The 23,682-nt window shown below is 33.9% G+C and overlaps 1 protein-coding gene across 14 annotated transcripts in view; it reads left to right on the top strand.

The window, feature by feature from the left end:
* The window catches only part of AKAP9 (A-kinase anchoring protein 9), a 145,571-nt gene that overhangs the window by 98,758 nt on the left and 23,131 nt on the right, over window positions 1-23,682 (top strand). For 10 of the 14 annotated variants that reach the window (XR_012333982.1, XR_012333981.1, XM_073809724.1 and 7 more), the window contains 11 exons: window positions 6,362-6,524; window positions 7,325-7,537; window positions 8,738-8,776; window positions 10,174-10,406; window positions 11,335-11,454; window positions 13,027-13,203; window positions 14,084-14,188; window positions 18,567-18,719; window positions 19,095-19,274; window positions 20,296-21,345; window positions 23,129-23,269. Coding sequence is in view for 12 of the 14 variants with exons in the window: in XM_073809724.1 (XP_073665825.1) it covers window positions 6,362-6,524; window positions 7,325-7,537; window positions 8,738-8,776; window positions 10,174-10,406; window positions 11,335-11,454; window positions 13,027-13,203; window positions 14,084-14,188; window positions 18,567-18,719; window positions 19,095-19,274; window positions 20,296-21,345; window positions 23,129-23,269 (2,574 nt within the window). In the remaining 2 variants the exon portion in view is untranslated. The remainder of the gene's footprint in view (window positions 1-6,361; window positions 6,525-7,324; window positions 7,538-8,737; window positions 8,777-10,173; window positions 10,407-11,334; window positions 11,455-13,026; window positions 13,204-14,083; window positions 14,189-18,566; window positions 18,720-19,094; window positions 19,275-20,295; window positions 21,346-23,128; window positions 23,270-23,682) is intronic. The other 4 variants (XM_019927017.3, XM_019927001.3, XM_073809717.1 and 1 more) reach the window with 3 other exon arrangements.

Here is a 23,682-nt window from a genome sequence, read left to right as displayed (position 1 = left end):
AGGTTCGAGCCCTGGTCCAGGAAGATCCCACATGCCGCAGAGCAACTAAGCCCATGGGCCACAACTACTGAGCCTGTGCTCTAGAGCCCACAAGTCACAACTGCTGAGCCCACGTGCCACAGCTCCTGAAGCCCGTGTGCCTATAGCCTGTGCTCCACAACAAGAGAAGCCACTGCAATGAGAAGCCCGCGCACCGCAATGAAGAGTAGCCCCCCACTCGCAGCAATGAAAACCCAGCGCAGCCAAAAATAAGTAAAAAGCAAATAAATTTATTTTAAAAAATAAAAATAAAACATAAACCTTAATAAAGTGTTGAAATACATTTGCCATTAGGTGTTGCTACCAGTGTGTGTATTATAAGCATCAGGGCTGTGTCAGGGTATTGTAGCCAGGATCCAGTCTATTAAGTAACTTAAAAAAAAAAAAATCAAAATACAAAAGAGAGCAACAGAAGTGGTTTACAAGTTGGGGGAAATATTTCTGGGGAAAAGGTTAAATAGCTTGATATTGTACAATTACAGTAAAGCTGAAAACATAACTATACCGCAAATTAATAGCCTTCAAATATCTTGATTATCTTGATTATCTGAAACCAGGGGATAATGAGCTAGTCTGGATAATTAAAAGGGTGTCCTCTTGAAAATTGAAATTATTTTAACTTTTTTTGATTGCAAAGGGTTTTATGTGCTTTCTAAAATTTAAAAAAAATATATAATTTGAATTATTCCAATTCAAAGTAATCTATCTGGACATCAATACATATAATATACCATCAGTTAATACACTGTTTTGGGGAGAGCTATTTGCCCCTATCTTAAATCGTCTTTACTGCTGTTTTGAGTCTTTTCCTCCTTTAATTTTACTTTGTTTTCTTTGTGGTTAGTTTCTTAACCTTGACTTATATTCCTGGTTATAAGGGGGTACACCTTACTTATAAATTTTTCTTTTACATGAGTAAACACAGGTTTTACATGCTTTCAAAAGTAGGGGAAAAAATAGACTATAATTTGAATTATTTTAATTCAGGGTCACCTTTCTGAACATTTAATGTAGTATGCCATCAGTTAATGTACTGTTATGAGGGCTTTTTGCCCCATTCTAAGTCATCTTTTTTTTTTTTTTAAACAGAGAACAGGAGTATTTATTTATTTTTAAATTTATTTATTTATTTTGGGCTGTGTTGGGTCTTCATTTCTGTGCGAGGGCTTTCTCTAGTTGTGGCAAGCGGGGGCCACTCTTCATCGCGACGCGTGGGCCTCTCACTGTCGCAGCCTCTCGTTGCAGAGCACAGGCTCCAGATGCGCAGGCTCAGTAGTTGTGGCTTACGGGCCTAGTTGCTCCGCGGCATGTGGGATCTTCCCAGACCAGGGCTCGAACCCGTGTGCCCTGCATTAGCAGGCAGATTCTCAACCACTGCGCCACCAGGGAAGCCCCCCCTAAGTCATCTTAATCTGCGGCTTTTTTGAGTCTTTTCCTCCTAGTTTTCTCTTTTCTATGTAGTTAGTTCTTGGCTGGACCTAAATGTTTCTATTTATAAAGGGATATGTCTTACTTTCAGGGTTTTGTTTTTGCTTCAAATAAGAGAAATTGAACACCAGGTTATGAAAATAAACTTATTCTCAGAGGGAGCTGGGAAAGAGTATTTTGAGAGGTGTTTGATATGTTGAACATGGGTCCAGCCAGCTCATAAAGTGAACATCTAGGATGTTGATGATTTTGTATCTGCTGAAGCCCCAGTAAAGTCAGATTTAGCTGCACCAGTGGTGGGGTTAGATCTCCATCTTGTGTAGATGTTATGATTGTTTCACAGACTAACTGGAGGCGTCACATAAGAAACCATAATAAACAGAAATTTGTCATTGCCTAGTCCGGAATTCTAGGAAGCAGCTGCCCCTCCGCTACCCCAAACCATATCCCTGTAGATTCTGAGCTTTCCGCAGAAAATCTTATTTTCTCTGCCCTAATTGTTAACTTACTGTGAAGGGTTTGAGTATTGACTCCTCTAAAGATATTTTGTATAGTGAAAGTGGCTATAAAATTGATTTTTGTTGATGTGCTTACTTTAGTGTGGGTTTTTCCATAGTAAATAAAGGTTTTGTGAGTTAAGGATATGTAGTTACTGGGTAGAGAAAAGACACCACAGTGAAAGATTTTTCATTTATTTAAAACAACTTTCACTATTGAGGATTTTTAATATTAAAAAGTAAGTTGTTCATCTTTTAAATTCTGAGAAGCTGTTTTATTCACTATTGCCGAGGTTTCTGGAGCTACCAAAAGGCCATTATACACCACTTGTGCTTTTAATTTTTAGTCAGAGTTCATAGGATACCTTAAGTGGTATAATTACCAATTATTATACACAGTGCAGCTTTTAAAAAGAGGGTTTTTTTTTCCTTAAGAATTACTCTGTAACCAATTGAGTGTGGAAATAGTTCATAACCGATGTTATAAACTATGTTTAGTTATGTAAACTATGTTTAGTTTTAATGACTACTCAAAAGAATGAGGAAGTATCAAAAGGAAATACTTAGTTTTCCAGAAATAGTTATGATTATTGGATATAGTTGAAGAACTAATTGGTAATGTGGACTCAAACCTACTTGTTTTCACATTTTTAAATTAAAACGATTTTTTAATGGAATGCAAAAACACTAGCTTATCTTAGAAGCATTATAAACTTATCTAGATATCCTTTTCAGAGCTCTGACGTGGAACTTGGATCCTGTTAGGCAGGCTTTTTTGTGGGTGTATGAATTCAGATTCCACCTGTCAGTGTACCTATAGGTAAAGACATTAAATCACACCCTCTGTTCTGACCTTTCCCCACTGACTAGAATTCTTTGGCTCAGTGTGAGAGGCTATTTGAATAGCTCAGTTCAGAAGAGCACTTTGTGAAGCAGCAAGAACAAGGGAAATAATGTTGCAACTACGTTTTTTAAGACTGCTACTATGGAGAATTAAAACTTGACTTTCCCTACCAGGTTCTGCTTGGAAGGCTTTTATTTCCACAGACATATTTTGATGCCGGAGGCAGTTTTATTGCTTAGCTAATTAGATATTTATATTTTTATTCTTCCATTCTTCAACAGTTTAGTAATTATTCTAATTAAAAATGTGTTTGCTTGCTTTTAGTTTTGTTTTCTTGTTTTTGTTCTTTTTTTTTTATGGAGATCTAGTTCTTTTTAGATTTCTGGGTTTTTTCTTTTGTTGTTTAGTTGTATGAATTAATTTTATAATGTTTGATAGTGCTAAGGAGAAATTTTCATACTGCTGTGGTATATCTGGATAAACTAAACAGAACTTTTTTAGTGTAGTGGAATATTGGTACAGCAAGTGAGGAAAATTAGCAGCTACAGCTTCTAGAATGGATTCTTACAGGACCCATTTGGCAACTGTCAAACTTAGTGGCTCGTGGTTGGAAGAACAAGATGAAGACATTTATGAGGTTGAATCTCGGGTGCCTTTACCACATCCTTTTCCTCTATGTGAACATTTGGATGAAAATAACTCAGTAATTGTTAATACTTCTATTTTTCATTTTATTCATAAAAGAAATGGGCATATATTAAAGCTTATTTCCAAAATTTCCCTGCCTACCCCTCCTTATTCAGTAAGTATAAAAATTTGGTTTTTTATAGTTTTATTTTATGCTTTCAGTTTTTTATACATTTAGTTTAAAACTGTAATGAGAAATGAACTTTAAGTGTCTTTGGTAAGGGTAAATGGAATAGACTCTTGTTTTCTTCTTGTTTGGTGTGTTACTACTCATTCATCCTGTAATGATTAATGTATTGAAGGGCTAAATTTTGTCCACAAGCCCCAACTTGGCTACGTTTTTCATTCCAGAAAGCAGAATGAGATAATATTTCAGTTCTCCCATACCAGGCAAGCTGTTTAAAAAGATCCTGCTTGTTCTTAAGAATCTTACTTCTATATGTTTATGATGCCAATGCTGAGTAAAAATGGAATGATTATATTTGAAGGAATAGGCATTGTCATACCTAAAACAGCTAAGTGAATTGTCATTGAGCCAATTAGGAAATGTTTACAATCATATGGCATATTGCCTGTAGTTCCGGAAAGGAAACCTGGATTCTTATTTCAGTTTTCTTGCTAACTCCCTAAGGAGCTTATTTTTAATATGCCTACTAATCCTATGAGGAAATTCCTTTTTCTGCTTTTTATGTGAAATGTATGTTATAAGCAGTGTTAAGGGTATTTAGCATAATTAGTATTTCAGGTTCATTTGACACTTAAATGTTGTGAATGATTCACTACAAGTTAGTATGTTATTTGCCACTTTTTGTGACTTTTATGGCTTTATTTATATGTACTAGCTAGTATTTAACAAGACAGATGCTTTCAGAATAGTTTTGTTACCTCCCCTAAAGCTTTTATATTAAAATGACAGATTATTTACTAATGATACATACTTTTAATGTAGTAAGTTTATTAAATTATGTGAAAATATTGAATATGATATTTTTATATATTTCACATTATTCAGTATTAGGTTATAGGTATTATATAAATATTAGGAATAAACTGTACCTTAACTGGATGGAAGAGGTTTTTTAAGTATAATGTATTTAAATAAATATTTGAAGGAATCTCTTATTCCAATAAATGTGGGTGCCATCTTCTATAATAAGTGAAATTTGTTTCCTAGATCTACTCTATTTGAGTCCCAGCTTTTTTGTTTTGCTTTGTAAAACTGAAGTTATTTCTTGTGGTTTCATAGTAATATTTAAATGCATCTTAAAGCAGGTTTAGATCTTGTCGGAAAATAGAATATAGAAGCCGACTTATTTTTCTTATCTAAAGCAAGTGTTTATTTTGTTGTAAGTGCATTGTTGTATTTGTACAGTAAATTTGAAAAAGGAAAAAAAAACTCATATCCTAATTAGTTAGAGCTATGAACTCTTTTAGAGATTTCATATATTTCAAGCAACCATTTTACAATGTACAGGAAAAAAATTACATATGTACATGTGAAAGCAATTGATTTATTTTTTAAATATAGGCTGTGACTAAGTTCAGGAGCAAGGCTTTTTATAAATTAGTTCATATTTTATGGTCATTTTTTAATTTTAAAAATTAATGTATACTGGTTATCCACATTTAAAGGAAAATAGTCTTGCCAGTCAAAAGTAAAAGTATATATAAAGTTTTATCTCTGTTGAGGTAACAACATATTATTACAGATATTTTAGGAAATATTTTGTGATTAAAATACATGCTTAATTTTCCATTATGAATCTTAAATGTGTATGCATATTATTTTCAAGTAATGGGTTGTGAATGATATTTAAAACATCATATTAAAACAAGAATAATTGCACAATAGATATGTGAGATACTGATTTATCCAACCACAAAATGGTACCACAAAAAGCTTTACTTAGTAACTCTAAAATCTATTTGCTATGGTAAATTTTAAAATGCTATGGTAAATTTTTTTTAAATGTAATGGTTTTAATATTAAATACCAGAAACATTTGTGCTCAGTTTTTCCCCATGTAGTTGTTTTAATAAAAACAGATAAAGCAGGTGCTAGCAGTAAGAAGCCCAGAAAACTAAAGCAGAGATAGTGCTTTTCTGCAATTTCATGCAGCTGATAACAGTGATCACTGTTTTTGAGCGCTTTGGCCTTGAGCCCGTACTTGACTGTCATCTTAAAAATTGTTTAAGAATGTGGTCAGTATATGCCAATAACAGCATTTTAAGGAGGCTGTGTTTATAGATAATGCATCTATAGTCTAAGGTTTTGAAAATAAACTGAATATTCAGAGTCTTGTAGATGTTTCACAAATGGACAGAAGTATAAAGCTTTTAGTTAAAATATGGGTTAAACTTCATTTTGTGTGCCACTATGATTTTATTCATTGATGGCATTGCATTAATCATTTATTATTGGTTCCCCACAGTGTACAGCAGGAGTCGCAGTCAATAAGTGTTAAATACAGAAAACATAAAGCCTATCATAGAACACGTAGTTACATAAAATTCTTTACCAAATACAAAAAGAACCTGTGTATTATTAATTTTATATGTCTTTTCATATGATAGCATATAGATCTAGTGATGTAAAGTGGTTTATTTTCAAAAGAAGCTTTTTTTTTGTTCAATAAAGTTAGAATACATATCTTATGGAAAGTTGTACACAGCTAATCTACTTATCTACTGATTTACCCTACCTACTAGTACTAGCATGCACTAGAAATATTAAATGACTACAATTCAACAGTATATCTTTATTTTCAGTTAAATTTCTTTTTTTTTTTTTAAGCTTTAATAGGGAATGACACTGGTATTCTTAACACTTTGTCTTCCTTCACGTCTACTTTCCCTCTTTGTTTAGCTGGAACATGCGAAAGTTACACAGACAGAATTGATGCGTGAGTCATTTAGACAGAAACAAGAAGTGACAGAGTCCCTTAAGTGCCAAGAAGAACTGCGAGAGCGCCTTCATGAGGAGTGCAGGGCCAGAGAACAGCTGGCTGTGGAGCTCAGTAAGGCTGAGGGTGAGCACCCTGCCATTGGCAACTGAGGGTGGAGAAATTTCAAGTCTAAAAATAAATTGTGGTGCAAGCCAGGTTTGGAAGCCACCAGTCTACTTTTAATTTCAAATGCCCATTGAAAAGTAGTTATAGTTTGTCTTCAGAATTCCTCTAAGCAGTTTTTAAAACTATATATATATTTTTAATTTTAAACAGTACTTAGTAGAATTATAGAAAGTATTTAAAATTTTAGAAAATGCAGAAATGAACGATAGTGAATTGTTACCATAATCCCACCATAAGACAACTGTTATAGTTTAAAGATGAGGAGACTGGAGCAAAGAGGTGCTAATAAATTGTTCAGTCACCACTAAATCGTGATTCCAGGCTTTAAGCCTGTAAAGCTCCATGCTGTTTATATCTTACCATGCTGTTGTGGGTGTTGGCCTTCTAGAATCACTTAAAATATCAACTTTCTCAAGTATATTTAAAATGTGATTCAGTTCCCAAGCATCTGATTTATATTAAGCTTTCCAGGAATCTATCTATTTATATCCGTTTAATAAAGTGTGTTATACCTACATGATGTGATACATTAGCATAACAGAAAATTCAGAGGAATTTCTTATTTAGACACATATTTAATAAGAAAAGGCTGTATTGAACATACCATAGTTACTGCTATCATCAGCAGCAAATTCCTTCAAGACTTAATAGGTTGGAATGATTTAAAATTTGCTAACAGAACACCTTTTATTATTTATATAAATATAATGGTAAAATTTGAAATAATAATTACATTCCTTGTTAATTTTATTTTGTAGGTGTCATTGATGGCTATGCAGATGAAAAAACGCTTTTTGAAAGGCAAATTCAGGAAAAAATTGATATAATAGATCGTCTTGAGCAGGAGTTGTTATGTGCAGGTAATAGATTACAAGAATTAGAAGCAGAGCAACAGCAGATCCAAGAAGAAAGAGAATTACTGTCGAGGCAGAAGGAAGCTATGAAAGCTGAGGCAGGCCCAGTTGAACAGCGTATGTATTTTTAGACTTTATATGAAACATTCCTGAAAAGTTCAAGATGACTTTTTTCCCCCTTTTCAGTGCCATTATTTATATATTTTATATAGGGATTGAAAAATAATGAGAAAATCTACCTTATTGGTAATTGTCTTATTAGCCAACCATGTGGAATCAAATTTGTTTTCTTTCTCCTTTGGCATATTTTGACAGAAAAAGATAATTCTTCATTTATCCTCAAACTTCTGCCTAAAGAGAAAGCTGCATATAATGAGACAGGATATTTTTTAAACTGTGTAAGATTTAGTTCTTTTTTTTGCAATACGCAGGCCTCTCACTGTTGTGGCCTCTCCCTTTGTGGAGCACAGGCTCCGGACGCACAGGCTCAGCGGCCATGGCTCAGCGGCCATGGCTCAGCGGCCATGGCTCACCGGCCCAACCGCTCCGCAGCATGTGGGAGCTTCCCGGACCAAGGCACGAACCCGTGTCCCCTGCATCGGCAGGCAGACTCTCAACCACTGCGCCACCAGAGAAGCCCAGATTTAGTTCTTTTAATTGCAGAAAGGCAGCAAAATGTATACTTGCATTAACTAAATAAGAGCACTGACCTGCACTAGTAGTAAGCAGGTGAGGTGGATTTCAGCCTGCAAGATAATAGATTGAACAGGTCACTGGCTGTTAGAAGCAGGCTGACATCTAGTTTAATATAAGCAGGACTTCAAAGAATAAATAAGTTTACAAATAACCTTTAATTTTTTCTTAAATGAGACATTAGGTAACATCTTAAAGTTTGTTCGGTGGTAAAAAAAAAATAAATGTCAGTCTTTGTAACAGTGGAACTTTAAATCCTTTTAATCATATCTTCTCACTTTTATGTTACACATGCAGTCAGATTATAAATGTGTAGTTTTACTAATTGAATTTTATCAATTTAGAGATACAACATACCTTTTTGTAATATGGTGAAGTTTTTCTGGTTGCTCAAATCTGTTTAGCACAGGTTTAGGGTTGGAATTTTTAATGTGGAAAGTATATGTATGATACATGAAAAATGTTTAAGAAATACTGGTACATCTGAAAATGTTACCAATGGTAATAATCAGTGGTTTCAACTTTTACTTCTAATTCTTTTGTGTATGTTTCTATTTTAGGAAATAGAAGACATGTAAATTATCATATTTTTGTTCTGTGTGTGTGTTTTTTCTTTCCTAATAGGACTAGTAGATGCTGCAGTCGATGCAGCACCTGGAGCAGGTGTGTTTATACAATTGCATGGCCATTGGGTGACCCTTGGATTTTTCAACCAACTAACATATTTCTAATTTTGCTGTTTTGTTTCATACTTACAGTTTTTCTCTTTAACAACAGAAAAACTCTTCTTACAATAAAAATACATATTTATATTTGGAATTAACAACTGAGATTCATAGTGACCATCATCTTCTTATATCTATTATTCCACAGAGCTTAAGACCATTTCAGTTTTTTAAAGAAAACGTTGGTTTATTAAAAGTTTTTTTCTTTAACAAATATATTAAACTCTTACAGCCTATGAGTTTTCAAAATACTCTGTTCTAAATCAGGAAGTATGTAAGATGATGGTATCAATAGGGTCAGTGAAATTTAATAAAGAGACTTTCTGGTTGATTAACTTTTATATTAACATCTAAATCAGTATTGTTTTAAAAGGAAAGCTGTTTTCTGTAGATTTCTAATCCTGAGTACAGTGTTGACAGACCAGTTAGTGTAAAGACTCTAGAGTTATATTCCTTCCATTTTCTTCATTAGAGAATTGTTCTACTTTGCTATATGTAATTTATTATTATATGATTAATATTAATAATAATGGCTAACACTTATATGTAGTGCTTACCATAGTCTAGGCACTGTTCTTCACATATATTAACTCATTTGATTCCACAATAACTCTTAGAGATCAGTACTGTTACTGTCCCCAGTTTACATATAAGGAAATTGAAGGACATCATGTTAAGTGTTGCAGAGACAAGTGGCAGTTAGGATGTGAACCCACAGTCTTTGCTCTTAAGCACCACACCACACCTCTCATACTTGTCAATTTTTCCGTGATACACATACATGTGAGCATGCAAGACTAAGTCAGGAATGTGGCTCTAATAAGGAGTAAGGCTAACAGGAAATTCTGATTCTAGTTCTGTTTCTTTTCTGTAACTCTTACTTGCCTTGGTTAAAGGTTTAAAGTATTTGATCTCTGTGTGTATTGTGTATGCATATAAAAATGACTTTATGGGTTTAAATGAATTGATTTTTGCCTGAGGTGAGTTCTTTCTGTGCTTGAATTTGGTTAGACTTTGCTCTTTTCCTTATAGTGAAAGTGGATTTTGAGGGGGTCATTTACTATGCTCTTTTCACAAAAATATTGTTTTTAGTGACAGGACATATTCTTTCTGTTAATTCTGTACAATTTTATTGATACTAGCTTGCTTACTTATATAGGAATATGTTATTTTGATATTTTCATAAGAATATTTTCCTTTTTTACATGTGTTTGAAGTAAAACTCGTCTCCTTTATTTCATGAAGTTAAAATTGGAATACAGTTATGGGTGGTTTCACTATCATAACATCATTCATTAATTGTGATTTAATGTATATTTTTTCACTTATAAACAGAATTACTACAGGAGACAGAAAAACTGATGAAGGAAAAACTAGAGGTACAGTGTCAAGCTGAAAAAGTACGCGATGACCTTCAAAAACAAGTGAAAGCTCTAGAAATAGATGTTGAGGAACAAGTCAGTAGATTTATAGAGCTGGAACAGGAAAAAAATGCCGAACTAATGGATTTAAGACAGCAAAACCAAGCACTGGAAAAGCAGTTAGAAAAAATGAGAAAATTTTTAGATGTAAGTATTCTCAACATTAATATTAATTTTCTCAGTGCAATGCTACTTGCTGCTCTTCTAGGTTGTGGATTTTAAATTATGGAGGGACTCTTAAATTCTAATATTTCCATCTATATGTGTCATCTACTAATTAATTGAAAAGTACTATTTCGATTAAAGATTCTAGTAATTTTTATTGTGCAGCTTTCAGAATTAAAAGCAGTACAGGCAGATTATGAGTAAGCCCTACCAGTTAGCCTTTCCAAATTCATAGTTCAGAAGTTTGTCCTAGTCTTTTTCTTAACCAATAGCCAAAGCAAGTTAGGATCCTAAAAGCTAATTGGCCACCAATGTTTAACCCAGGTAACAAGTGTGCCCTGGAAGCAAAGGACTGGAACAGTTGTCATGCTGTCATTACTCTCTTCCAAAAAGATGTTAAGTCTCTAATTTCACATGGATTTTCTTCCTTGAGATTTCATTTAAGCCGTGTGTTATCTTCACAGATCATAGAATAAGATTCTTACACATTTTATAATTTTAGGTGTAAAACCTAGATTAAAATGAAAGAAATTGATTTACTACACAATTTGTTCTACTTTTTTTTTGTTTAATGACTAAATTAATAGTGGAATTCCTCCTTTCTTCCAAAAAAGTAAATTCATTTTAAGAAGAACATATTTATTTCATTCTGTGTTTAACATTACTTGAATTTTTAAAAGTGTTGTGCTTCAGATAACGTTTAAATGCTTAAATTTTTGTTGAAGAGCCATAATAGGTTATGTACCATACAACAAATGTTATCTTTTTAAACCTTTTTGGTTTGGGGTATTCCCGTGATCATCAGTTGTTCGTCTTCAAACAAAACTGTGCCTACAATTAAAGGGAAGTAAGGGAAATAATAGCTTCAATAAATGTTATTTCTTCAGTTACTATTATTATTAAACTTCAGGAGCAAGCCATTGATAGAGAACACGAGAGAGATGTATTCCAACAGGAAATACAGAAACTAGAACAGCAACTTAAGGTCGTACCTCGATTCCAGCCTATCAGTGAACATCAAACTAGAGAGGTAAGAATTTTACTGATACTGTCTACCATACAATAATTTGTATATTATGTGTAAAATAAGATGCATATAATAAAAAACTTAAAAGGACTTCTTTCTATTGTATATAAATCTTCAAAATCAGAAACTTAAATATTACTTCAATATGAGAAGGTTCTTGAAACCCTAAAAATTCCAAAGAAGTATAAAATACCGATAAACTCATTGTAGTAAAATGTTATTTACATTCTCATTTAATAGAAGGAAACTGATGTAGAACAGCCTTATCTATTGGAGCAGTAGAAAAGTTACCAATCCCCACAGAGTTTATAGTTATTCATCTTGTTCCTGACCTTTTTAGATTTTGAAAAGTAGCTGTGTGTTCGTTGACACTCAAAAGAATATTTAAGCTCTAGAACTTCCTGTCATTTCCTACTATTTGTTTTCTTATATTTAAAAAGAGTGAGCTGCCTCATTCATGAAACTTCAAGAAACTAAGAAGGATGTGTGTATTTGATTTTCTTCCAAATCATTGATCCGTTTGTTTTCTCCTTACTTTGCCAGATCTGAGTCCCCAGCTTCTGATTTTTTCAGGATCAAAAAAAAAAAATCTAACTGTAACAGTATATTGTGCCATTTTGCTATACCTCCTTTACTGTCTTTTCCTTTGACCTCACTTCAAACTTAGTCCACCTTTTATTGTTAAAGTTTCTCCTCAGACTTTATTACTGTCATCCTTGAACCTGTGATTGTAGGTAAGCTTGCATTTCTTCTAATGTTTTGAGGAATAAGTGCCATTTTTAGATAATTTCCTGAAAGTATCTCACTGAAATAAGGTAGAATTCCTTTTTTTCTTACCATCACGTTTCTTTTTTTTAAATAAGCTTTCTCTCTTCACTTGATTGGAACTAATTTCACAAGCTACCTTATTGATCCTTCCTGTATCCTTCCATCACAGAGCCATTCACTTGAATGGTGCTGCATATCAGAATCACTTAGGGAAACTTTCAGGGTGCACAAATCCCTCTCAGCACCTGGTATTCTCACCTCTGTTCTGGGCTGGTGGAATCTGTAGGCTGCAAAGCTTTCCAAGTGACTGTACTAAAGGTCCTCAATTTCCTCCCATCCCTGGGGTATTTAGAACCATTGTATTATTATATGTATCGATATAACCATTTGTGGAAAGAAAAACATAATCCATGAAAGTTTTTTAGGTCATCTTATCTTACATATAAATGTTAAGTCAGTACTGTGTAAACTTGTTTTCTTTATTAGGTTTTGGTGTGGCTGTGCCATTAGAGCTTGTAATTCAACATTATTCAAAAATGTATTGTTGCTCCTCCTAGCTAGAGAAACTGTTAGTCTTAAGAGAACTTTTTTAAAAGGTTTGGTGAAAGCAATATTATTTCTCTTTTACTAGTACTGCTTAGATGTATCAACTCAGAAAACGTTGCTATAGTGGGAGACAATAGCGCTATCCTTATCAAAAATAAAATTAGCATAGCGTCTAAAAATCCTTTTTGAAATGAGGATAGATATATTATTAACATGCTTACATTTTTTTAACATTACAGTTTTTGCTTATTATATTTCCAGGTTGAACAGTTAACAAATCATCTGAAAGAAAAAACGGACAAGTGCAGTGAGCTTTTGCTCTCTAAAGAGCAGCTTCAGAGGGATATACAGGAGCGTAATGAAGAAATTGAGAAACTGGAGTTCAGAGTAAGGGAATTGGAGCAAGCCTTACTCATGAGTACGGACAGTTTTCAAAAGGTGTGACATTTTCTTTTGGTTAATTTTATCAAGTGTTTTAGTACGGATTACTCTTAGTTACATGAACATCAGTTTTTGTTTTTGTTTTTGTTTTTGTTTGCGGTACGCGGGCCTCTCACTGTCGTGGCTTCTCCCGTTGCGGAGCACAGGTTCCGGACGTGCAGGCTCTGTAGTTGTGGCTCACGGGGCTAGCTGCTCCGCAGCATGTGGGATCCTCCCAGACCGGGGCACGAACCCGTGTCCCCTGCATCGGCAGGCGGACTCTCAACCACGGTGCCACCAGGGAAGCCCCGAACATCAGTTTAATTAAAAAAATCACTGATGATGCTTTGTTGATATTATTGCATAGTGTATATATCTTGATGTCTTCATTGACATCATAACCATTTCTGTTTATTCTTATCTCCAAATGTTCCTTGCATATGAGTCCTGATAAAGAAAGATTAATTAAACCAGAAGAATTAATTACCCTTTTAACCAGCAGTAAGTTTGTGATTCTAAAATAATAGCAAAGTGAAAAAGCTGTAAGCACCAGTTTAGGCTGATGCTTTACCCCAAACTAAGAAGCAATGAGATCTGTTCCTGTTATGCTACAGAAAGCAAAGATGAATGAAAGAAGAGCAGGATAAGGAAATTGGGAGGGGAGCAGTTGAGGGGATAGCCTTCATTTTGTCTGAGAAATGAATTTTTAAGATTGTCAAGCAATTCCTGTCTTAATTTGTATAAGATGCATTCAAGACTGAATGTTGTAACTTTTGATCATTCACTAATGTAGATTATCTACTTCTAATTGGAGAAATAGAATTGCTGCTTCTCCAATTAAAATGGATAGTCAGGATTTAATGTCTGAAATTTTGAGAAAATTCTTATATATTTAAAGGTAGAGGACCGAAGACAGTTTGGATCTGTAGAAGCTAAAGCGGAATTGTCTCTAGAAATACAGTTGCAGGCTGAGCGAGATGCCATAGACAGAAAGGAAAAAGAGGTAAGTTTATTTTTAATGACAAAGTGTGGCTTGAATTATTTTAGAAAATATCATTTGATTAGAATGAAGTTTATGGTCTAAAACTAAAGTTTAGAGTTTCTTAGCTTATTGCCTAAGTTGAACTTGGAAGACAGTAAACATTTGAACAAATAAACTGGAATGAAGAAGAGGGGACAAGTAAAAACGCTTGGACATGGGAGGAAGTTTTGAGGACGGAAAAGGTGGCTGGTTTGGTAGGTATGAATTCAGTGAAGAGGAGAGTGCAGAGAGATAGTAGGGTTTGGACCCAAGGCAGTATCTTCCTCTTGACCTTACCATAGGCTTTGAATTACTGCTACTTTGCTGTGGGTTTTGGTTTTTTTTAAGTTGTATTGCCCTGGGAGATAACAGTGCCTTTTTACAGTGTGCTAAACATGTTCTTAAAACAAAAGATTAATAATAAAGTAATTCTATAAAGTTCTTTTATGTTTTTCTACTCCCTCCCTTTCCAAAAAAAAAAAAAACCAGAAAATGCACTTTTGAAACAGTAATTTCCAGTTCCTAATTATTTAAACCTTTGTCTACCATTAGTTTTTCTAAAGCATATTGTACTCTGTGTCATCTAGCTATATCATATTTTAAATGTTTTAAAATTTTTAATTACATTTTTATCTCTTTCCATATAATTTTATCAGGACATTTGATGTATTTTAAGAAATACTTATTGAATGTAAACAGTATATTAATGTTAATGAGTGCTTTGAAAAATAGAAGAATGATTTAGATGTCAGCTAAAACTATAGCTTGGAGAGCTTGTAGTTTGGAGGAGAAAAAAGTCATCTATATAAATGACTAATGGAAATGATCATTTCCATGAGAATGGTTATTTTCTCATTTTCACGTAGTACTGACTAATGTTTATCTAAGAGATTCGTATTTATTTTGTTTTTTGGCTTTTATGTGAGAGACAGAGAACATTTTTGTTGATACCTAACCACTTCTGTGTGTTTCGGAAAGAATTAACATTTAAAGATTTACCTTACACTAAATAATCAAATGAATTGTCTGCTTTCTAAAAAAATGGAACTCCAAAACTGGTTGCAAAGGCAATGATAATTGATTATGGATAACTGATTAAGTTTACTAATTTTATATTTTTATTGTCATTTGAATTTTATTTAATGCTACTTAACACCTTAATTTCTTGAAGTAAGTATCCAATAACTGCCTACTATTTACTTAGACTCATAGTTGTTGGAACTACAAGAGGCCTTAGAGAGCTTCTGTCAACCAGCTCCCAGTTTTTACAGATGAAACAGAGGCAGCCATGTTGAATGAGTAAAGAATTAAACTGATGGCTAACGTTGGTCTACTAATACTTGTCACTGTTATTCACGTTTGAATAACAGTGACAAGTATTCTGTCAGAACCCACTCACTCAGTAACTGGAGACTGAAAGATAGGAATGTAAAATTGAAACATATATCTTTTAATGAAAATAACTTCTTAAGCATTCTCTCCTGTACTAGGCAAATGTTTTCAGATACCTGATAGTATAAACATAAGATGTCTATGTGTCATTATATCTGAGATACTTCCTACTACTCTCATAGCCTGTTTGTGTAAAACTTTGTTTTAAAGTTTATTACAGTATTTAGAAATTCAAAATGAATAGAAAGAGAAGAAGACCTTAGAAGATAGGAATTTCAGGATGTATAAGAGAAGGAGAATAATGTGGAGAGAAATAGAAGGAAGAATTTCTTTAAGAAAAAGATGCCTTCAGTTAGGTTTTAGCTCTGTGAAGGTGGTTTTAGCTCTTTATAGAGTTAAAGAGATCTGGCTTACAAATGGCAATAATAAATAATAATAGTTAACTTTGTTGAAGTCTGTGCTAGAAAGTGCTAAGTATTTTAAACATCTTATGTCATTAACCCTTGCAGTCTCCCTGAGGATAGGTTCTATTGATATTTCCACTTTATACATGAGTAAACCAGATCTTAAGAGAGGTTAAGGAACTTGCTCATAGTCACACAGTAAGTGGTTAAACAAGAATTCCTCCTCGATTTCTCTGATTCTGGAGCCCTGTGATGCTATACTGCCAAAACATCCGGGCATGTTTTGCCCTGTTGGTGAGAAGTATTATAGACTGTCATTCAACATTTATTGAACTCCTATGTGTAGAACACCACTGTCCAATTGTAAAACACCACTGTCCAATTGTAAAACCAGTACCGATCTTCAAGGAATCTCCTAACTAGGATATGTATACACACATATACATACACACACACACACACACACACATTTGAAAGAGAAGAATACTTAAAACACAAATACGTGCAAATTAATGTAATCCAAACAATCTAGATATCATTTGGTAGCAAAATAGAACAAGGTTAAACCAGAAAGCTACCATTCTATTTTTAGACCTTAATAATATTTTTCTGGTTTTTGGTTGTCATAGACTCAGTAATAAGACAGCCAGGGACTGCAACTGCTGAGTAAGAGAAGAGAATGCCTTACAGTGTCATTTTGGGAATTGAAGTCTCTGTTTTGATGCCTCAAGTTCAGCTACTTATGATGGGAATGTTAGTGCTTTAGACCAGTGCTTCTCAAACTTTAATGTGCATATGAATCCCGTGGGGATCTTGTTAAAATGAAGAATCTGATTCAGTAGGTCTGGGGTGGGGCTTGAGAATCTGTGCTTCTAACATGTTCCCAGGTGAGGCCACTTCTGCTCCAGGGACCACTCTTTGAATATTAAGGCTAAGAATTTGACCATAAACTGTTTTATCAAAAAAGAAAATAAGTATCAGGTGAGGCAGGGCAAGGGCAGTAATTTTGAACTTAAATATCTATGTATGTGTTGAAATAATACCTTGTCATCAAACGTAGTCATAGAAGATAGGGATAAGTGTAAATACCATTATATTAGGTAACTTTGAAGAAGATATAATCATCACAATTTTCAGCAAACTAACCTGATAATTATATATGCACATCTACTAACTATATTTAAGGTGTGCCTACTGAGTTTAATATCAGTGTTAAAGAAAATTATTTAAATATGTCTTAGACATTAGTTATTAGAAGCAGGATAAATGATAGTTAAGAATGTAAGCTTCCAGAGGTAAACTCCTGAGGTTCAAAAACTGGCTTCCACATACTGGCCTTGTGACTGCAGGTCAAGGTGCTCCTCTCTCAGTGACCCCCTTCCTCATCTCTGAAATGGAGATAATCCTAGTAAAGATCTCATAAAGTTGTTATAGGGTTTTTTAAAAAATAATACATATAAAGCATCTTATGCAGTGCCTAACAATAAATTGTCTATAAATGATGGCTATTGTTACTAATATCAGTATGATTTCTATTAATGAAATATTAGGCTAAATGATTCTGAAGGTCTTTGTCTTGCTAATGCTAAGATATGATTCTGATTACGTATCGGTGTGTAATCAGAATATGCTCCCTTTCAAGTTCTAAGGTAATAAATGTTTTATATGTACTTTCTGAGCCAGCTGCCACTAAATGCTGCTCTTGTGTCTTAGGTTGCTTTTAATGCAGCAATTTTGATCATAGGTAAATACACATTTGAAAATCCATTCATTAAAAATGTATTAAGAAGCTACAAAGCATTGAGCTAAATGACTGTTCCTCTCCTCAACCAAACCCAAATATTAAACCAAACTCTTAATATTCATCATTAGTTTCAGTCTCTACATAGCCATCAAAGAGCAGTTGCTTTACCATTAGTGGTAATCTGTGCTCAGAAATGAGCTGAATTTCAGTTGTCCTACATATAGGAACACTCTAATTTTCTCCTAAAATGGTTTTACTAACTTACTCTTTTTTAAGTTTCTGTTATTTCAGACCTAAGGGTCTCTTGCTCTTAGCATCTACCTCTGCTTCCTTCTGCTCAAATAAGGCATGTGGCTGCCAAACCTTTCATTGGGTTAAGTATTGATATGGACTAAATTGAGCTAATCTCACTTGGTGGCTAAAATAACTGACCTAATTCTACAGCTTTCTTGAGCATTTTTAATAGCAATTAATTTAACATAAAATAAGATCTAAAATGTGGACTCTTTTCCTTCCTCCCATGACTCTTTTATGCTTTATCAGAGGATAATTTTAGGTAGGAAATGGCTCCTTGTATCCTTCCTCTGAAGGTCTCGTCTTTGCTTTGGGCAGGATGGTTTAAAGGTGTTTAGTTTGAAAATGTCTAGAAACCACACAGTTACATCTGGCTTAGAGAAACCCCTTTCCTTTATTCTCATGGCTCACGTGTTTTAAGCATATGTACTATAGAGCCAATACAGCACTTTTCATTCTCTCTTGACAAATAAACATTTGTATGAACAGTTTTTTCTCTTTCCTTTTGATAATTTTGGTATCAAAGATCACAAACTTAGAAGAACAGTTAGAACAGTTCAGAGAAGAACTGGAAAATAAGAATGAAGAAGTCCAGCAACTACATATGCAATTAGAAATACAGAAAAAGGAATCTACTACCCGCCTACAAGAACTTGAACAAGAAAACAAATTATTTAAGGTAATTACTTAAGGAAAACTTTGCCTCTAAATAATTCATTGTTTTTGTCTTGTGTAGTAGTTGCAGTATTAAGCATTTGCTAAATCCAGCCGCTAAATAATACTTAAAAGAGGAACATTAGCTGCAGATGGATTTGCATGGAATTTATCTTCAAGCCAACATAAACATTTGAATTCATCAGAAATGAAAAATTTTGGAGACCTTTATCAAAACATTTTAAGAATTATTGATTTACAATAATTATATAATAGCTCTGATTTTTTTTTTTCATTTGTATGTTTTAGATGCTATAGCTTGGTAAGACTTAATTGACAGAATGTTCCGAAAATCACGTGTAATGCCCTATCCAACTGGGATGGTTATTTTTGTTCCTAGGATGAAATGGAGAAACTGGGATTTGCCATAAAGCAAGCTGATCCTATCTCTACCCAGGACCAACATGTACTATTTGGGAAATTTGCTCAAATAATGCAGGAAAAAGAGGTAGAAATTGACCAATTGAATGAGCAAATTACGAAACTTCAGCATCAACTTAAAATTACAACAGATAACAAGGTACACTAATTTAAAATTATTACATGAAATTATTTAAACTAGAATTTTATTTTTATTTTTTATTGAAGTATAGTTGATTTACAATATTGTGTTAGTTTCAGGTGTACAGCAAAGTGATCTAGGTTTTTTTTTTTTTCCAGATTATTTTCCATTATAGGTCATTACAAAATATTAAACAGAGTTCCCTGTGTTATAAAGTAAATCTTTGTTCTTTATCTATTTTATGTATAGTAATTTGTGCTGCTATGAACATTGGGGTGCATGTATCTTTTCAAATTAGAGTTTTTGTCTTTTGTGGATACATGCCCGGGAGTAGGATTGCTGGATCATATAGTAGCTCTGTTTTCAGTTTTTTAAGGAACCTCCATACTGTTTTCCATAGTGGCTAAGCTAGAATTTTAAAGGGCAAGATGGTTATTTTTCAGTTTCTTTGTGAATATAAAAACCAAGTAAAACTTTAATTCTCTTTTACCCATTAATTTTAATTTAATAAGACATACTGGTTTAACAAGCTATGTATATGTTTATCCCTTCCTAACATTGTCAAAGATTTTTCATGTTTTATAGGGAGTCTCTGGTGACTCAGATTTCATCATATGACTCTAACCAAATCTATTAAAAATTCTTCTGTTTTGTGTGAGCTAAATAAGATAATGACATTTGAGCACTGTTTTAGACTTTTATTTCAGTACTTTATCCTGTTATAGACTGTTATATTTCAATACTGCATCCTTTTCAATTAGATTGTATTGATATTGACTATTTTACGTATAGGAAATCATCTATTAAATGCCTAAATTACTTTATGTTTAATGACTTTCTGAATGATGTTCTAAATAAGGTCCTTGTTTGATGTGATGGAGGACTGTTGGTCTATATTAAAATTAATTTAGGATGTCTGAGAAGTAAATTATTTTTGAGTGTGTGATCAACACTTTAAGATCCTGCCCTAAAATAAAATAAAATTCCCTAAATATAAATACATATTTATTGTATATGTTACTTTTTTGTTAACTAATAGGTTATTGAAGAAAAAAATGAACTAATAAGGGATCTTGAAACCCAGATAGAATGTTTGATGAGTGATCAAGAACGTGTGAAGAAAAATAGAGAAGAAGAAATTGAGCAGCTCAATGAAGTGATTGAAAAGCTTCAACAGGAATTGGCAAATATTGAACAGAAGACATCGGTGGTTACTAATTCTCTCCCAGAAGAAGCAGATAGTTTAAAACATCAGTTGGATATAGTAATAGCTGAAAAACTGGCTTTGGAAAAGCAAGTAGAAACCACTAATGAAGAAATGGCCTTGACAAAAAGTGTACTTAAAGAAACCAATTTAAAAATGAACCAGCTAACACAAGAATTATGTAGCTTAAAGAGAGAACGTGAAAATATGGAAGAAATCCATAGTATACCAGAGAAAAGTGTTAACATGGCTGTAGATGATCTGAGCAGAAACAAACCTGGACTAGAAGTAGTCCTTACTGAGGGTGCTGGTAAACCCCTAGAAAATCCGACTTACCTCAAATCTTTTGAAGAAAACAGCAGAGTTTCCATAAGCAGTTTGCAAACACAGGTGCTACAACTTGAGAGCACTGTGAGTGCAAAGGACTTAGAACTTACCCAATGTCATAAACAAATAAAGGACCTGCAGGAGCAAGGCCAGTCTGAAAAAGAAGCACTGAAAAAGAAGATGGCAAACCTGCAAAATATACTTGAGGAAAAGGTGGCTGCTGCTCTTGTGAGTCAGGTCCAACTCGAAGCAGTTAAAGAATATGCAAAATTCTGTCAAGATAAACAAGCAGTTTCACCAGAACCTGGAGGAACAAATACACAGAATTTAAACCAACTAACGGAAAATGAGGTGGAGTCAAATGTGTCAGCACTGACCTTGAGAATATCAGAGTTAGAAAGCCAGGTGGTTGAAATGCAGGTAGAAACTTCAGAAAAAAATGCTTTGGAAAAAGAAAAGACGCTACTAGAGCTACAGAAGCTATTGGAGGACAATGAGAAAAAACAGGGAAGCAAAGAAAGGAAAAGAAGCCCTCTAGGAGATTTTGAAGTTCTCAAGGTTAGTTTGTATTTGATTTTTTTCCACTTAAATACTCCAAGAAACTAACTCTCTTTTCCCTGTTCCTTAAACTTACTGCTGATTTATTAAATACAGTGTTCTTTACATCTAGCGATTCATATATAAAGGGTTTTTATAAAAAATATTACCATTCCATACAGTCATTATTATCACCAGAACAATGGATACAAGCTATATTTTGTGGTCTTAAAATCACAATATTTATTTCACTACCATAGTCATTAAGTAGAGCAGTCAGAAGAAACTTGGAAATGTTAAGTATAACAAATGTCCTCTGGAATTTGTGGGGGTTTTTTCCTTTTTCCTCTAACATGCATGTTAAGTGGTCATCATTCCTTTTAAGTAATGAAAATGTCAAAATATATTAGTGTTCTAGTGAATTAATGTATGAGTCTTAAGTCATTCACTTTTGCAGATTTTATACCTCATAATAGATTTCATCCTTTCACCCCTTTAAGTCTACTTATGTAAAGATCTGAAATCACAGTTATTTCTTAGCATAGGATAGGACAGGTGTGAAAGGACTTTAATTTTCAAATTCTCACTTTATATATTTATAATTTTGAGAAGTTAATGTATAGTCCTATCTGAACACCAGAAATTAACTGATATATTAGGATTCTATAAATATTTATTTTGCAAAGGATAACAATTCTTTCCATTTACTAGGCTTTTTCCTCCTAGCTCACTGGAACTATATAAATTACTGTAAATGATATTTAAAATAGTAATGTGATGGGACTTCCCTGGTGGTCCAGTGGTTAAGAATCCGCCTTCCAATTCAGGGGACACGGGTTCGAACCCTGGTCGGGGAACCAAGATCCCACATGCCACAGGGCAGCTAAACCCGCACGTCGCAACTACTGAGCACATGAGCCACAACTACAGAGCCCATGTGCTCTGGAGCCTGCACGCTGCAACTGCTGAGCCCACGTACCACAATTAGAGAGAAGCCCATGCGCCTCAGCAAAAGATCCTGCATGCTGCAACGAAGATCCCGCCTGCCCCAACTAAGACCCGACGCAGCCAAAAATAAAATAAATAAATATTTTAAAATAAATAAATAAAATAAAATAGTAATGTGGCTTTCCATATATATAAAACTTCTAAAGTAACACGTGGTATCTTTTGAGGAAAGTGATATAAATATGAAACTTTTTTGAATGGGTAAACTATTTTCATTAATTATAAAATTTTAGGATATGTTCTAATGACATGACTTACCGTTCATTCCCAGAAATATCATTCTTTTCTTACTGTCTCAAGAATATAAAATGGGGACTTCCCCGGTGGTCCAGTGGTAAAGAATCCACGTTCCAATGCAGGGAATGTGGATTCAATCCCTGGTCGGGGAACTAAAATCCTACGTGCCGTGAGGCGACTAAACCTGTGCACCACAACTACAGAGCCCACGCACCCTGGAGCCTGCACTCCACAGCTAGAGAAGAGAAAAAAAGAAAAAAAACCCGCACGCCACGACTAGAGAGAAGTCCGCATGCCACACCGAAAGGTCCCGCATGCCTCAGCGAAGATCCCATGTGCCTCAGTGAAGACCCGATGCAGCCAAAAAAATAAAGAAAGAAAGAATATAAAATGATGTTTGTGAAGAGTTTCCCTATTTGTTGAAAGAACATGGATCATTTTAACCCCTTTTATCTGATAAGCAGTCTTTCCTGAAAAAGTTTTATTGGAATGCACAAGTACCTTGAACTTGGCTTTGTTTTTTGAAAATAATGTGTTCATGTTTTCCACTGCCATTTAGACAACTACTGAGCTGATTCATACCAGTGAAGAAAATGAATTTTTTGGTCGATTTGAGACTCTTACAGCTGAGTCAGCAGCTACCAAAGAGGAACTTGCCAGTTATAAAGAGAAGGCAGAAGAACTTCAAGAAGAGCTTTTGGTAAAATAAGTAACATAGCTCCAATTTCTACCTATCTTAATTTTATTTCAAAGTGTATATTCTCTTATATGAAAACAAACCCAGATCTATAACTTAACAGCTAGGAAAAAACTTTTGTAAATTTGATGAAAAGGTATTATATAATTTCGTTACTGTCATCTTTCTTGTTTGGTTTTCCTTGGAATCTTTTTTAGGGGGATGCTTTTAATCTCTAGTCTGTTAATGAAAGAGGAGAAAGGCATGTTAAAGAGTACTGTATATCCCCTGAGAACCAAAAGTAGAGGCTGATCAAATGATTTCACTTCTGTGGTAATCTGTGACTATACATATATGTGAATATAGATGAAAACTGTGAGTGTTTCTGAAATGTTTTTCCTGTTATTCTGAGGAAAATGAACATATTAGCATGAATT

This window comes from Tursiops truncatus, chromosome 9 (assembly GCF_011762595.2).
Source record: "Tursiops truncatus isolate mTurTru1 chromosome 9, mTurTru1.mat.Y, whole genome shotgun sequence".
NCBI lineage: Eukaryota > Metazoa > Chordata > Mammalia > Artiodactyla > Delphinidae > Tursiops > Tursiops truncatus.
Note: the sequence above shows the minus strand (reverse complement) of the source record. Positions and strands in the feature narration are given on the sequence as shown.